Below are 17,215 nucleotides of genomic sequence, written 5' to 3'. Positions count from 1 at the left end.
GAGTCTTGCCAATGATTTGCAAAGAAGCCTGCAGATCTTGCAAGGGTGATGATTATAGGTCAATGTTGGCGGCAGCAGCTGCTTTTTCTCCTTTGCTTTGAACCCCTAACACTGGTTGAAACATAAGTGTATATATATATATATATATATAGAGAGAGAGAGAGAGATAGATATAAGTGTATGTGTATATATACATGTCTGTGTGTTTGTGCCTCCTTGATTTCAAATTCCTTATATAAGCAGTGTCATTCAGTTCCAATATTCTATGAGAACATGTCTGGTCATGGGGAAATATTACCTTGCATGGAAACAGGTGAGGATTGACAACAGGGAGGGCATTCAGCTGTAGAATAATATGCTTCAATAAACTCTATCTAGTCCATGCAAGCATGGCAAAGTGGTTGTTAAAATGATGCATTTTGTGGTTCCTGTGTGTTTGTGTGTGTATATATATATATATATATATATATATGTAAATGGCACCCGTGAATCATGGTCATTGCCAGTGCCATGTAGATGGCACCTGTGAATTGTAGTCATGGACGCTACTGGTACCATGTAAATGGCACCTGTGCTGGTGGTACAAAAAGCACCTCTTACACTCTTGGAGTGGTTGGTGTTAGGAAGAGCATTCTGCTGTAGAGACCATGTCAAATCATACTAGAACCTGGGACAGCTCTCCGGCTCATCAGCTCCAGTCAAACCGTCTAATTCATGTCAGCATAGAGAACGGACATTAAATGATGATGATAATATATATATATATATATATATATATATATATATACACACACACATACAGACATACATTATTTTTGTGTGCATATATTTATGCACAATTTCTATGTATATATTTTCACAGTATCTATAAATGTATATGCATTTAATGTAAACATTTATTGATTCTGTGAAAATACATTCAATCAGGAATAACCTAATTTTTTCAAATTCCTCAATGAAGAAAGAATCAGTCTCTAACTTAGATGATACTGCTATTTTAACCCCAGGAGGGCGCTTCCTCCAGCTGTTTCGCACTTGATATAAATTGCAAACAAGGAGAGAACTCCTTCCTATTCTAGCTCAGAGACCACCAGATCGTGTGGTTTCAATTTCATGATGGATACCTGTCTGCTAGACATAATGGTAGTTTACCCCTATCTCGCAATATATAGAAAACAGTGTCACACAGCCACTGGTTTTGCAACTAGCAAACTACCTTGTTAATATCTATTAGTGATGAAAGCAGTATTTATACAGAGAAGTAATGGTTATCACCACCTAAATGTGGGTGTTCTATAAGAACAGACGATACTGCTACTTTAACCCCAGCAGGATGCCTCCTCCAGTTGGTTATTCAGTGTGCTTCATACTTGATACATATTGTAAGTGGTGAGAGACAGTGGAGGCGCAATGGCCCAATGGTTAGGGCGGTGGACTCGTGGTTATAGGATCGTGGTTTCGATTCCCAGACCGGGCGTTGTGAGTGTTTATTGAGCGAAAACACCTAAAGCTTCACGAGGCTCCTTCAGGGGATGGTGGCGAACCCTGCTGTACTCTTTCACCACAACTTTCTCTCACTCTTACTTCCTGTTTATGTTGTACCTGTATTTCAAAAGGGTCAGCCTTGTCACACTGTGCCACGCTGAATATCCCCGAGAATTACGTTAAGGGTACACATGTCTGTGGAGTGCTCAGCCACTTGCACGTTAATTTCACAAGCAGGCTGTTCCGTTGATCGGATCAACTGGAACCCTAGATGTAAGCGACGGAGTGCCAACAACAAAAAGGTGAGAGACTACCAGATCATGTGATTTCGATCTCGTTTTGATCATCTTTAGTGATGCATACTCATCTGCTAGGCATTCTAGTAGTTTACCTCAGCTTGCAATATATTGAAAGGCACTATTTATTACGCAGCCACTTCTCAGTATAAATACTGCTTTCGCAGTCAGTGAGATGGTCATAACTGGAATGTCCTTTATTATAAATTTGTTCGATCAGAACTGGTCTGAAGTTAAGCAATAACAACAACAATACATGTATGAAAAAGAATTATTTAACGTAAAGTTCATGTGTTTCAGTGATAAGATTTCTTATAATTGATTTCAGTTATTAGTGACTTAATGAGTTTTAATTGCTCTGTTTTTGGTTAATTTCCAGCTCGGAACAGAAAAGAAATTATTTAATGCTGTTAAAAAGTTTAGGGTAAGTGAACTCATATATAACCTAAAACTTACAAATGAAATCCTGCCTGGAATTAGTTGGGGCTTTACTATGCAGTTTCACAGGTTTCTACAGGAAGGGATACATTTACATGAATCTAAAAGCATTCCCATTTATAATGTCCTAAATGATATTTTGATATTCACTACCATTGATTTAACCATTTAGTACCTTCATTACTATGTCACATATAATGCTTGTTTATTCACATAGTTTTAATTATGCATTATCTTGTATCTTTGGTATTTATCATGTATTATCATGTATCTTTGATATTTCGATGATGTTATTGTTTACTTTTAGAATGACATTGTAGGACAGCTGTGAGAGGTTGTATCTGGTCAGTTTGAACATAAAACAGGTAGAAAGAATATTTGTGCCAGATATGGACAGTTTTAATGCTAACGGGTTTTTGCATTTATTATTCAATTTATAATAAGAAAAGTCAATGTTATGAATTTGAGTTTCCAAGAACACAAAGAAACAGAACTGTTACATGAGTTGATTCCCTTTTGACATTGATTTGTGGCATCCAAAGCACCCATGTGTAGGTTTGCTGTAGTATTGAAAAGTTTTTATAGTAGTAGCCTGTAATGACATCTCAATAGTGAGATAGTCACTCAACCTACTAGTTAAATCCCCCTCAAATCTTCACACCTTATTGTCTTAAAGAAAGGATACTTTAGCAGATGTTTTTCTTCTTATCTCTAAAAAGATGAGATAGTTATGGTTAGAATGCCTTTCTTTGTATGTCTACTGGTTCAAGATTGACCAAAGGGTTAATCAACAATGAATAAGAATTTGGAAGGGCTGTAAAATCATGCCAAAACTAACTTCGTCTGTGCTAGTGCCATGTAAAAAGCACTGAGTCCACTCTGCAGAGTGGTTGTTGTCAGGAAGGGCATCCAACTGTAGATACCATGCCAAAACAGTCACAATAGCCTAGGGTAGTTTTTCTACCTGGCTGGCTCCTGTCAACCACCCTTCCAATGGAAGATAGACATTAATCGATGATGATGATGAATCCTATACCTCTTTTCAGCCAAAAAGACTAGGAATATAATTTTGGAACCTTAATATGTAATTGTATTGTATTTTTTCTTTTAAATTGCATACAATATTATGAGATAGGTATATACACAGTATGGCTGAATAGTTTTCAGTGGTTCTCAACTGGTGTCCACATAAGATTTTGTTGTTAAAATTTACGTGCAATAGATTGGGTACATTTCTACAATGCACAAAATATTTTAAACAATTTTTATGTTATTCCTAATATTTAATTATAAAAATATAATAGGGGTTTTTTAAACATTGAATAGCTATGAAGGTTTACCTGAGTAGAATAGCAGTCACAGGGGTTCACAGGCAAAAAATGGTTGAGAACCACTACTTCAGATGTTTGTTTGGCAACCAACAAGTCCCATGTTTGTTCCTACGGCATCATGGACAAATATCATTTTATATTGCCTTGTGAGTGAACTTAGCTGGAAACTGTATAGATGCCCATTAAGTGGATAGTGCCTGTAATTCAAAAGGTACTGCTTTGTCACACTGATTCTGCTCGAAAATTAAGTAAGGGTACACATGTCTGTAGAATGTTCAGCAAATTAATGTTTAATTAAGGAGCAGGTAATTCAGTTGATAGAATAAAGTCCTTGTCAATAAATTGTATCTCTTCAGCTATTTTATTGTTAAAGATTATATGGCAACTTTTAGAACATTCCTTTGCTGAAATTGGCTTTCATACTGTTCTGTCACGACTCTGATTGAAACTAAGTTCTTTTTATTTTTCTGATATCTTTGCAGGCTGGCATTATATGTATTCGGTTTTTCTTCCGACTTCAGTACTTCTATCAACATCCTCAAAATGTCTCAGTGGAAACACTACTAAAAAATCCTTACCAACTGAAGACTATCAGGAAAATTATAGATGGGTGTGCTTTTAAAGTCTATGGGCATTGGGTAAAACGTGGAGAAAACCAAAATCGTGCAGCTTTGTTTGAACACTCTCTCAGAGATGACTGGAAAACCTCTGACAACTGGAGGTCGTCTGAATTAACTCGATAACTAATTCCACTAACACTTTTTCTTTTAGCCACATTATTTCACCTCTCCATTCCTGCCTTACACCTATCCTCAATATTTTGTATATACTTATATTGTCTGCCTAATTACATACACTCCATTCTTTCAGAGACAAGTGAAAAACCAGAAGTGTCTTCATTTTCATCGAATAGTATTTTAAGATTACGACAGTTACCATTTTAATTTAGATTTTGTAAAGTTTTTAAAACTTTTAAAATTTTAAACACTTTTTAATTATTTAAAAATATTTTAATAAGCACAAATGGTTACATCTGTTTTTTAAAATTATTTTATTTACCAACATTTGTGTTTAGGTGTATTAGTGTTCACTTGAATAGTGTTAGTATTACTGAATTTGTCTCGAAGTACAGTCTGAAAATTCACCGACAAGCATACTTTTATAGAGTTCTTACAATAAGATAGTGAAGTTACTGCTGGTAAAACCATTTATCTTCCTCTCTCTTGCTGCTTGATGTAGGATTCTATATAAGTTTCAGTTGCTTTGCTGAGTTCTGATCATTTTTACCTGCAACAAGTTCTTTCAGCACTTGCATTCATTTTACACGTGCAGTTACATAGTGTATGATATAATTACCTTACTTGAAGTTAATTTTAAATTATTATATATATATATTTGGATTTAGTGAAATTGATCAAATAAACATTTGGAATAGGAAAAAGTGGATGGAACTATCTTATATGTTTAAACCCAAAGTTGTTTTGTAATTTGAAAACATTAGATATTTGTTTTCCTTCAATTTTTTTTTTCTTTATCTACCATGCTATTCTATAAGAAATCATTAATTTAAGAAACATGTGCCGGTTATAATTTCAATAACCATAAGTGATGTAATAGCACTGCTAACACAGTAGAGCATGGTATAGACTTGTTTCAGCTCTACTGCCAAATGCATATTGGCAGATATATCTTTAAATGTAAAATTCCAGTATTTAAGGCACTGGTAATTCAGTCTTTAATATGAATTAAAATTCATATTTGTTTTTATTTAAAATGTCATTGAAATGATTGACAAACCCTGAAATATGAGCTAGAGAAGGTAAAAGAATTTTTTTTTTTTTTAGTTAAAACTTATTTGTTCTATAAGGTTTTCCATCCAAGATCCTCTCTGATACTACTTTTGTTAATGTTAAGACACGTTTCTCCAGTGCTGCTTTTTCCTGTTCCACATCAGTCCCATTCCCTGCTTCATTTATGTTCTTTCAAGTGTAGTTTTCCATAGCGTCTATAATTGAATGATGGCGTTTCCATTTAGGTAGTCATTATTTAGCTATTTATGAAATGGTGTGTACTATTTAAGGGTGTTTTTTTTTTTAACTAATGAATTGATAAAATTTAGCACCTTTCCAAAACAGATAGAATTCTTTTATTAATTTGGATGAAAAAGTTTCTATTGACTAAGGAAAGAGTTAAAACTGTTTTATATAAACAATTCTCATAGACTCTGCAATTGCTATTGTTTTTTAAATATCAAAACCTTGCCAGACAGTTCCATCATGTATATATATACATATGTATATATATATATGTCACTACACTGAAAGTCGTACCTATTTGAACAGGGCGATAGAGACATTATAGGAAATATAACCAATAATTTTTGTATCTACCCATTTCTAGTAAGATATTGCATAGAGATCATTCATTTAAGTTATTAATCAATCATATTTATATAAGCTTTAATATAGAATTTCAAAAATGGCACACCAGTTTTTAACACTTTGTAATAATAGCTTTCAGGTTTTTATAAAGGATTTGTCTTTTTTATCACAAACATAAAACAGTTAAATTATCGCTAAGATAGTGTTGAACAGTTTATGAATATATCTCCTGTTCACCAAGCATTGAATTTATTTTCAAGTCATTGTCTCTTTTAAACTTTAGTGTATTTATGTTTAGTTTTGTTCTAGTATTTTAATCAGCATAATGTTCCAAAATACTCCATCATATCAAAGCACCAAGTGGTTGTAACAACTATACTTGAAGCAAAAAAAACAAAGCCCAAACGACCCATTCTCCCCACCCCGGTGTTTAATTAAATATCTGAAATATTTCTATTATTCACAACTCCAACAGATCAATAAATGTTTACTATAAGGTTTACAAGAAGAGTGCCGTGTTGATCAAACAGAATCCTATTATCCCCTCCACTCACTCCCTTGGTTAACAGAGCTGGTTGGAGTCAATATACCTCCCGGTGTTTCAATATGTGATAAATTTTGTTTTCTGTTTATTATTAATAAAATGGAATTAACACCAAAAATTATAAATAAAAAAAAATCATTCTTATTCCATGTTGACAAGATCTGCTAATAGTCTCAATGTTTGTTGATAACACCTTATTCTCTCAGCCCTTTCTTCATGGATATCTTCAGTAGCTAACCAACTATTAAAATTGTATTAGTTGAGGGATTTTTCCAAAAATAACTAAATATCAACCAAAGTGCTTTGGTAGCTAACTTATTTTAGAGCTAGTAAATAATATTCAATCACGAAATTGAGCTTCATATAAATATGCTATTTCTATAGTGTAATTTTATTTGCTCCCAAAAATTACAAAAAAAATCCAATAAAAAACATGAACTGATGAGTTTCCATAAACATCTTTATTTAGGCCTATAACTACTTTTTAAAAAAATATCTGTGGCTCTAAGAACCCAATTATAGACACTAGTTTTTACTTGATTAAGAAAACAGTAAATTTCTTTCGTATCTAAGATTTAATATGTCAAAACTGGTATCCAATACACTGTTATCATTAGCATATTAATTTATCTTGTTTCAAATGCTACAGTTTATCATACCTAAAGCATGGATTTACAGTAACCAACACTTAAAAATGAAAAGTAAAATGTTTGAAAATGAAGTTATTTCCTTAGAAATGGTTTTTTTTTTTTTACTGTTTTGTTTGTTCAAGAAACAAAAATTTACCAGAGGAATTATAAAATAAAGAGATCTGCACAACTCCACTTGAAGTCTAACGATATTTTTTTATAATTTTCGATATAGAATCTTGTATTAACTTTTCATCACAATGTTTATTTTTTTCGGGTTTTGATAAATTATATTTGGTACAACTGAAAAATTATTATATAATTGTCCATTTTAAAGAGCAACTGTCAAGACACATTCATGGAGGAACTATTACATGCAATATATTTTATTCTAAACAAAATAGTCATGCTGCTCATTAGTTGTCTAGAGAAAATTGTCTTATAGCGCAGCTAAAAACACTGCATTCTTACAGTAGGCAACCACGCATTTTCAGAAAATGTTTTATGAAAAGCTTATTCAAATGTAGGAGAATAAAATTAATTAAAAGGGAACATTAAAGTATATTACATTTAAGCCAACCTATTATACTCTTAGAGATTAGTATAAATGTATTTACTATTCAGACATGATTTACGCCGAGGTCGACTTTGCCTTTCATCCTTTTGGGGTTGATAAATTAAGTACCAGCTGCGTACTGGGGTCGCTCTAATCGACTGGCTCCTTTCCCAAAATTTTGGGCCTTGTGCTTAGAGTAGAAAATATATCTAAGATACTGAGCATGATTTTAGAATAAGTATCAGTTAGCTAAATACTCAGAGCAAAGACATATAACAGCAATAAGTCAACAACAAAACATCGTTACCTAATTACAGTATAGCCGTGTGCTATCATAGTAACTGGATTATAGGTTGCTATATATAATATTCTGCAAATGACATTTTGGTTTTAGCAGAGTAATATAACCAGCATCCTGGTTTCAAATTTCAATTGAGAAATCAATTGATTTCACTACACAATCATTTGATCTTGTCAGGTATATAAAGAAACATATCACCAAATATTGTTATGGCATGTTTCATTATGTCACTGGTTTTAAACAGGTAAACGTAAAATATTGCATCGATTTACAAAAAGAAAAAAAGAGACAATTTGCATGTAATAAAACCTCTAGAATGTTAAGTGAAACACTATTTAAACCAGAACTACCAGATTGTGTTGGAATAGTTAAATTATTCAAGGTAAAAAACACTTTTTGTTGGATTAATTACTATTTTACTTAATCTTTTCATTTACAATTTACTCATGCTTTAAAGTGATAACATGTAAAGAGATGCCACCAATTTACCATTTTTAATATTACAATAATATAGCTGCTACTGTGTAGCTCAATGTTGAAATGTAAATGTTTAGAACAATTTGAATGTAAACCAGAGAGGAACAGAAACATTATTCAACACTAGACTTATTACAACTTAACAATATGACTAAATATAACTGTCTAACCTAAATTAAATTTTTTTTAATACAAACTATTACCAGAATACCAAAAGAATGTTTTTATTTTATCCACCAAAACTAGTGTGAATACTATAAGTTTTTCACTTGTCAACAACCCTTTCCCTACTGAAAATATTGTTCATGTGTCATTATGATTTGAGAAAGAAGACGGGAAATATTTATTTTGTTTTGTTATATGATTAAAGCTATCAAAAACTACAAAAAAGTTGTCTTTATCACTAATGGACTCTCAAACAAGATTCTTCCTTCTGTATAAATCATTTAGCACCAACAAGAACTGTCTTCCAAAAAATGTCAACGACCTCTTATTAATGCTCCTTCACTTGCTGCAGCCAAACTGACCATGTATGTAAGTTCATTTCAACAAAGTACATCTAAAACCTTATAAATTCAGTTAAAAATATCAAGAGACTAGTCATCATCGTGTAACGTCTGCTTTCCATGCTAGCATGGGTTGGACGATTTGATTGAGGACTGGCAAGCCAGAAGGCTGCACCAGGCTCCAATCTGATCTGGCTGAGTTTCTTCAGCTGGATGCCCTTTCTAATGCCAACCACCCTGAGAGTTTAAGTGGGTGCTTTTATGTGCCACTGGCACGAGGGCCAGTCACACAATACTGGCAACGGCCACGCTCAAAAAGGTGTTTTTTATGTGCCACCTGCACAGAAACTATGCAATCTCAATTCTTTAATGCAACCATTAAAATATAAAAATGGCCATTACTTCATATACACTACAGGTGTTATTGAAATTATCAAAACCCTAAGACAAACTGGTTTACAACTCAAGCACACTATAAGTAGTATTTTGATAACTATAACATAAATCAATAGCGTTACTTAGAGACAGGACACAATGAAATCAAAAAATGATAAAAAAAGAACACTAGAAATACATTCACAATAGTTTATTTGTATAAACCTATACAGTACTGTTTAGATGATGCCGATCTGAAAATAGAGAAAAAACAAAAAAAAAAATATAGTTATATAAACAGTAGCCGAAACCAATTTAAATTACTTTCAAATGTAACGCTTAATTATTCATGATTTTGAATTAATCATGCATTCTCTTGTAGCTTTGAGATGTTGACGAGGTAATTATTTTTAGAATGACTTAATAGGGTAGATGGTGGAGGCCAGTTTGAATGCTAAAAGGTTAAATACCAAAATCATTCAAGCCCACCATAGCTCGATATTAGAGGTAACTTACATTTTGTCTGACAATTCCACTAAGTAGATAGCACAAGTACAAATAAAAAAATAAAAGTATGGGAAAGCCAATAGAAGCTCTGCACCACCACATTCCATGTCAGCAAAAGTTAGATGGGTTAACACTTTCAGAGAAATTCTTAATGGGAGCCAGGGCCCTGGTCAGAGGAACACATTGCTTGGAATTAATGGATACCACCCCACCACTAACATTTGCTTTACAATGTACTGAAAGCACTCTATTGAATCAGCAGAACTAGAGATTGCCATGCCCATGAGACCGGATGAAAGGGATATCAAGATGTTATGTTTCCTCTAATCATTTGCAACCACATTACTGCGTATATTGGATGCAGTACGAGCACCAAGAGGGGTTACTTTATACTCTGTAAAAGCAAAGATTAGAATAATATTCTAGTGTATCTTGACAAGGCTGCAGAAACTTACAACCCATTTCATTACAGACATCCTTATATACAGTATATTCCAAATGTACTCTGAGAAATTCTAAGAAACAATATTTATAAAAAGATATGTACCTCTATTGCATAATTCACCATAACTGTTCTAACATTCACCTTTCTATTGTCACATGGGTCAGATGGAATTTGAATGGATCTATTGTCTACGGCTGGATACTCCTGTCACCAATCCTCACCTTTTTTCATGTAGGGTAATATTTCCCCAAGAAAGTGACACAAGTTTATAACTATCATATGTAGTCACCGCAAGGAGACTAACACTTACAAGTTTCTTTCAGTTTGTCTACCAAATCCACTCAGAGCTTTAGTTGACCCAAGGCTATAGAAGACACTTGCCCAAGGTGCCTGACAGTGGGACTGAACCTGACACCATGTGGCTTGGAAGCAAACTACGTACCACAGCCATACTTGCATAGGTTATAAAAATATTAAAATACTAACCTTGTTTGCAATATCCAGAGCATCGTAATCTGATACTAGTTTGACGTAAGCTTTCTTCTCTCCATCAGGCCTATAAAAATAAAATAATCAAATTTTAAGACAAAGACAATATTGACACTTGACAGATAAACATTGAAATTACTGAAGATTAACTACAAATCAACAGGCAAGAGTGTTAGGGAGATATGGCATCCGCTTTGTAACTGTTTTAAATTCTATCTTACTCTGCTGTACTCAAGAAAACCGGCACACCACAACAGAAATGAGATCCTAAAACCAAGGTGTCATCTAAGCCACCCAGTACACTGTAAAGTGGTTGGCATTAGGAAGGGCGTCCAGCTATAGAAACCAACCAAAAACAGACCATGGAACCTACTTTGCCTCCTGGCTCGCTGGTCCCTGTCAAGTTGTTCAACCCTTGTCAGCAGAGAAAACACATTAAAAGTTGATGTGGTGGCACTTTGAGCAAGTGTATTTTAATGCAACTACATACTAATCAATGCTCTGAATGGTAGGCAGAAACTATACAGAAGTGGCATGTTAGTTGCAGTCTGTGCTTTGAAACAATTTTGGGAAGGAGAAAGTGTTGACATTCTTTATCATGCAATTATAAAGACAGGTAGAATAAAAAGTCCTTTGCTTTAAGCAACAATAATGGCACACAGCAGCATGGGAAAATAGTAAAACAAAGGTGACCTCAAATTTCATCTAGTGACTTTTTCACAACTTGGCTAAAACCTTTGAAAGCAATAACTCACTTCAATGATATACAGACTAACATCAATATTCATACCAACCTCAATGCCATATCAATATCAAGCAGTTAAGTTAAAGAACATTTTCTTCCCTCATAGCTTAGGGAAGGAAGGGTCCATAATTCTTTATAGGACCTCCAGACTGGCTTGAATGCTTACAATAGAGTGCACTCTACTAAAGGAACTGAAGGACAAGGTAGGTGATGGAGTAAGTGTATTTTCCATGATATATATATATATATTCAAATGTCAGATTTTAAATCTATATAGGCATAAGCAGAATCAATAAGACAGACTCCAGAAGTTTCCATGTACCAAGGTATATGAGTCTATGGAAGAAGGCACTTGACCAAGCTATAGTACAATGTAATGGAATTGTAGACACAGCATGCCAGTATATATCATGTTAACATATAACAGAAAACCAGCCAATGTACTAGCTGCTGAGTCAGTCAGGGATGCTGAGGGAGAGGAGAGAGAAAAGCACCTTTCAATTAAATGTCAAAGCATGGGAATTGAATTAAAAAAATGACGAGCCTAATAAAAATCATTCGCAACATCTCAAGGTGTAACTGAAAGACAAGCACAATAAAATACTATGCATACGAATTCTATAGCAGTGAAGCAAGGTTAAGTGCCCAACATATCAATACAACATTTACAAACAATATAAAATCCCACAACACCTTTAACCCTCCAGCATTTAAACTGGCCAGATCCAAACTCTCACACCTATCCTACAATGTAATTCTAAAAATGAACTATACCAATATCTTAAAAAGTAAAATTGCTGTCTCCCACACATACAGGCTTGTCCTTTGAGGTGCTGCATGAATGCACATGTGCAAGCTCCATATCAAATCGTCCAACCCATGCCAGCATGGAAAGCGGATGTAAATGACGATGAGATAATACAGGATTGATTTAAAAAAATGGGAATAAATATGCAATACATTTGACAAAGTAATCTGAATGCTGAAGGGTTAAAATTACCTTTGTACATGTATCTATTGAATCCCTGATAGAAAGACTATCTTCAAGTATATGTTAAATCAAGTACTTATCTGATGCATTCATTATTAAAACCCAAACCACTAGAAACAACTGCCAAATCTCCATCCAACCACACCATAAATGAAACATAGACTGGCCATAAAAGTTTTTCCACCAAGTAACATTAAGTGCTCTCCAGGATGAAATACCCACCTAATTAATGTATTGACTTTTTCAGCATCAATGTCATACAATTTTTTCACAGCCTGGTTGATTTGATGTTTGTTAGCTCTTTTGTCAACAATGAATACCAATGTGTTATTGTCTTCAATTTTTTTCATAGCAGATTCTGTTGTCAAAGGATATTTCACAATCCTAAACTGATCAAATCTGAAAGGCAAAAGTTTAAATTGATACATAAAAAAATGACCAGACACCAACAGAAGTAGAACTATTACAATGGACTACGTTTAACCAATAGTTGCTAAATAATTGATTCACAATTTGCTAGACAAACTCTGGTGAGTTTCTGCTCAATAATAGACTTCTTTTAGATTACTTACATCATTCAAACTCCTTACAAGTATTAGAAATAAACTTTGTATCACTTCAAACTATTCCTGGCATTGGAATGTCTCACAAGAAATACAGTAATATGAAATCGTTTTAGAGTGAATTTGCAATGCAGATTAATATAACATACATTCCATCTACATTCTTTCAAGTAAAAAAATTATCGAAAGTAAAACTTCCGTTATCAAAAAAACATTTATCACTTACTTATCTTCACGTGTGCCAGTGCTTTTCCTGGGGTATTTTGGGTCCCTTGGCAATCGAAGAGTACGTGGTCTCCTGAACTTCACGCTCGTGTGAATCTTCTTGGTTTTCCTGGGATGAATACCTTTCAAGACCGCTCTCTTTGCTTGAAGTCCCTTAACAATAGCTTTCTTTGCTTGAATACCTTTCAAGACGGCCTTCTTTGCCTTCACAGCCTTTGACCTGGCTTTGCTAATAGCGGTAGGCCGTCTACGGACGCGTGGTTCTCTTTTCTTTTCTGGTTTTTTGGTAGCTGCAAAACAAAAATATAACTGTTTTAAACTCCTCTATTATACAAATTTACGGGTTACTATGACTGCAAGTGAAAGCTTTGGGATAGCTCACTCGAATCCCCATACCTATCAGGACCCCTTTCGGTCAGAGCTGACCATGGGTAGTATCCTTTTCAGCTCCGCTGGAGCAACGTCTCTGTAGCTAAACAGAGTGATAGTCTCCGTCACATAGGTCACATGTGTATACGATCTCAGTTCTGTTGGAGTTACTGCGCTCAGTCCTGAATCAAGCAGGCCTTCCCAGCATATTCACCCTGCTTCGACAACGCACACTGCGCTGGCTAGGGAACGTTCACCGCATCTCTCGTGACATTTTCTATGGGGAGCTGGCATCTGGAAGAAGAGCCATCGGTCGACCTCGGCTCAATACAAGGATGTTGTAAAATGACATTTGAAGGCCTTTATCAATGTAGAGTCCCGGGAGAGCCAAGCAGCTGAATGGGGAGCACCTTAGGGGAAAAGAAATGGGATACAGAAATGACGAGTAAGAATGTATAATAAAAGAACTTATAAGAATTTTTTTCAGAATCGAAACACCTGTATGGAAAAAAAAAAATATCTACGATCTACCCTTCCCACGAAGGCTGAGGGCTCCAAGAATAGCTATTCCAAAACTACCCTTCTAAAAAAAATCAGCCATGTATATACACATAAACGAAAAGAATCTTGTGAAAGTGAATACAGTTAAGTGGTCAGGAGTCGATGAATCAAATGGTGTTCGCATCGTCCAATTAGTCTTGTTTCTCTTTTGCCAGGAACGATTTATACGGGGTAAAGATCGGGATTTCCCTGGCGCCAAACATTCACTTTATTTGCATATTTTCAACGCATGCGTAAAAACGAACCGGAACGTCAAGTCGGATAACGTAGTATGAGATACCAACTCAACACAATTCGAAGAATCACAATTATACTTTAGAAACGATGTTAGACCCAGTGTAGCATCGAACTTGATCACCCGCCTGACGCCAGGGAAACAAAAGCTACATATTATTAACGATGAATTAAATAAATATGCCACGTGTAAAAAATTTACGTCCAACTAAAATTATTTCGATCAGACTAGCGATACAATTAAATATCTGTATTATGCCCCCCCCGCCCCACACGTCAAAGCGAGTAACAGATAAGTGCTCCTGCATGGTCGTTGACCAATAAATTAAACAAGAGTTGACAATTAATGTAAATAAGAGCATGATCTTTAAAATTTAACCTTTTTGAACACCAGAAACTCCAGTACTTAAGAAGTTACAAATCTATCAACTTACCAACCTTAAAACAAGGGATTTATTAATTAAACTCGTTCATATTAAAACGGTAAGGAGAAAAAAATTCGGACAAAGTAAAGAATATGTACATCCAGTATTTAGGGTTTTTGTTACGCCGAAAACGGGTGGTGTACGTATTCTTTACCTCCACCAAAAACTCATATATTGAAATAGTTGAATTATTAAAGAATAAAAAAGCTAATTAGAAATACATTGAAAATTTACCACCGAAAACAACAAATTAAAGGATTACGTTAATATATCCCTAGGAATATGAATTTTTAGAAACGCACAAAAATATCACCAATTCTCACCATTTCATTATTGTATCATGTTATTACAATAAACAAGCTTTCTGCTTTAGCAAAGTCCCCCTCACATTTAATTTAGATCATATTATTTAAAAGAATCTAGCTAATCGTTTTAAACAATTAAGTTGCTGTACACAGCAGATATTTATAGTGCAAAATTTAATATACTTGGTTTAGAGCGGCAGTTTTAGCTTTTAAGTAAAGAAGTAAGCTTGTCCGACCATGTGGTTTAAAACCGCAGCATGGTGCTTATTAATAAGGTATTTAACTAACATAATGGGTGATTTAGGCATACATACAATAACAAGACTCCTAGTTGAGAAGGTTTAGAAGAAAATAAGAAAGAAATCGGTGTGGAAATAAAAGGTAAAACTAACCTTTGGAGGAGGATTTTCCTCCTTTGCTAGATGAAACCTTCTTCTTGGGAGCCATCTTGGTGTAAGAGACAGAGTAAAGGAAATGGGGTTGACACGTAAAAGAACACGGAGTACCGTGTCATGAGAAATATTTCCGCTTCCGTGTCAAAGGTCAGGGGTCGTAGAGAAAATTCAGGTCAGCTCGTTGCGAAGCGATACACACATCACAGTCGGGTGGAATCTGTTAGCACTGTAGAAAGAAGTTAACAAGTTTAAATTACAAGTAAGTTTTCAATTGGAATCTACGCTGTCTACCCTATTGTAAGTTTAATTTTATCTCTCATTTTCACTCTAGATTCAATGATTTAATTTGATTTTAACTCTATTAATTATTTGTTGTGATGATGCCCATCTCGTTTCTAACCATCATCAACTTTACATTCTTGGATTACAGGATCTTACCCGGATATTTGCAGAAGTGGCTGGTTGGACATCTCGTTTCTTTTATAGTACTTACTGGTAATTTTCTTGTCCATTATGAAATATCGTTCATTATCGTCGTTTTTACCATAATCATCATTCACCGCCGCCGTGGTGGTGGTGGTCATCATCCTCATCCTCACCACCACCACCATCATCGCTGTCGTTGTTGTCATTGTCATCATAAACTCATTCCCCTGGGGGTTGATAAAATACATTTCATCATTCAGGGTGGTTAAATATGGTACCGTCCATTCTCTCTCTCTCTGAAAGAAAACGGCTATGGTCGCATCTGGAGAGGGAGAGGTCTCGGCAAATTTTAAAAAAAAATACTCAAGGCACGCCTTATATTACGATGACATCCCTACAACTTAAGTAGTTGAGGGCCTAAGGCCTAAGTAAAATTAAGGTCCAGTCAAGTACTGGAATCGATTTAATTATTTCTGTAAAGCATCTTAGAGGTGAATGGAATTATAATACAAGACTAAGAACTTTATCATCAGTAACCCACCTCCTAAATTTGTGCATCCTGTCTAAAGATTTGTTCTTAAAAAAAATTACTTAAGATAAAGTGATTTGACATTTTTTTGCGGGTGGTCCTTTCAGTTTGAAGAAATTTATTTTGGAATTTGTTTCTGATCAATTAAAAAAAAATACTTTCAGAAAAATGATATTGTTTATATCTAATTATACTCAAAGTCGCTGTATTCATCATCCACTCCCCCGTCATCACTACCATCACGGCTACCATAATCATCATCATCGTTGTCGTGATGCTGTGTTGGGACAGGTTTACAAATAAATAATGCAGCACTGTCTACCCGCACATCTTAACCCCCCAATGCTAGCATCCCTATTCTGTCCAGTGCACGATGTAGAACTTACTTCAATGACACATTTTATGGTGTTTTTCAACGACACTGCGGTTTTCTTGAAAATTATCGGAAACTTTCAAGAAGTAGAAAAGTTTAATATGTAGACACAAACACATTTGAAAGTCAAAGAGAGAGAGATAATCATATACATATGGAAAATCCTGGAGAGGCTTGTTCCAAACTTCGGCCTTATATAGAATCTTAATGTACAAACTGGTACATACTGTCAGTTTCCAAATATGTCACCTTTGAAATTTCGAGTAAAAATACTCTATTGTATCAGTCTGATATTTAGACGTCCTCAGTTGTTC

General features: G+C 34.6%; 3 protein-coding genes across 5 annotated transcripts in view; 2 read left to right on the top strand and 1 right to left on the bottom strand.

The window, feature by feature from the left end:
- LOC106871486 (phosphorylase b kinase gamma catalytic chain, skeletal muscle/heart isoform) overlaps positions 1 to 8,828 on the top strand; it is an 83,985-nt gene extending 75,157 nt beyond the window's left edge. For all 3 annotated transcript variants that reach the window (XM_014917967.2, XM_014917966.2, XM_014917968.2), the window contains exons 12-13: positions 2,161 to 2,205; positions 4,033 to 8,828. In XM_014917967.2, coding sequence (XP_014773453.1) covers positions 2,161 to 2,205; positions 4,033 to 4,293 — 306 coding nt within the window. In that variant the 3' untranslated portion in view covers positions 4,294 to 8,828. The remainder of the gene's footprint in view (positions 1 to 2,160; positions 2,206 to 4,032) is intronic.
- A 687-nt stretch (positions 8,829 to 9,515) lies between these two features.
- On the bottom strand, positions 9,516 to 15,718 carry LOC106871487 (60S ribosomal protein L23a). Its single transcript, XM_014917969.2, has 5 exons — positions 15,571 to 15,718; positions 13,286 to 13,574; positions 12,719 to 12,895; positions 10,758 to 10,827; positions 9,516 to 9,573 (listed from the first exon to the last, which is right to left on the bottom strand). Exons 1-5 carry the CDS (start codon positions 15,623 to 15,625, stop codon positions 9,559 to 9,561), a joined length of 606 nt encoding a protein of 201 aa, XP_014773455.1. The 5' UTR covers positions 15,626 to 15,718; the 3' UTR covers positions 9,516 to 9,558.
- A 19-nt stretch (positions 15,719 to 15,737) lies between these two features.
- The window catches only part of LOC106871488 (ras-related protein Rab-34-like), a 49,845-nt gene continuing 48,367 nt past the window's right edge, over positions 15,738 to 17,215 (top strand). The window contains exon 1 of the mRNA XM_052968479.1: positions 15,738 to 15,832. The gene's annotated coding sequence lies outside the window, so the exon portion shown is untranslated. The remainder of the gene's footprint in view (positions 15,833 to 17,215) is intronic.

Source organism: Octopus bimaculoides, chromosome 6 (genome assembly GCF_001194135.2).
Source record: "Octopus bimaculoides isolate UCB-OBI-ISO-001 chromosome 6, ASM119413v2, whole genome shotgun sequence".
Taxonomy (NCBI): Eukaryota; Metazoa; Mollusca; class Cephalopoda; order Octopoda; family Octopodidae; genus Octopus; species Octopus bimaculoides.
The sequence above is the reverse complement of the archived record's forward strand: the minus strand, read 5'-3'. Positions and strand labels throughout refer to the sequence as shown.

Bases quoted from the DNA above. Each gene is read 5' to 3' on its own strand.
- LOC106871487 (XM_014917969.2), bottom strand. From the start codon at position 15,625: ATGGCTCCCAAGAAGAAGGTTTCATCTAGCAAAGGAGGAAAATCCTCC. The intron at 12,896-13,285 runs GTAAGTGATAAA...TTTGCCTTTCAG, and splicing joins ACTGGCACACGTGAAGATAA to ATTTGATCAGTTTAGGATTG. The intron at 10,828-12,718 runs GTGGGTATTTCA...TTATTTTTATAG, and splicing joins AAAGTCAATACATTAATTAG to GCCTGATGGAGAGAAGAAAG.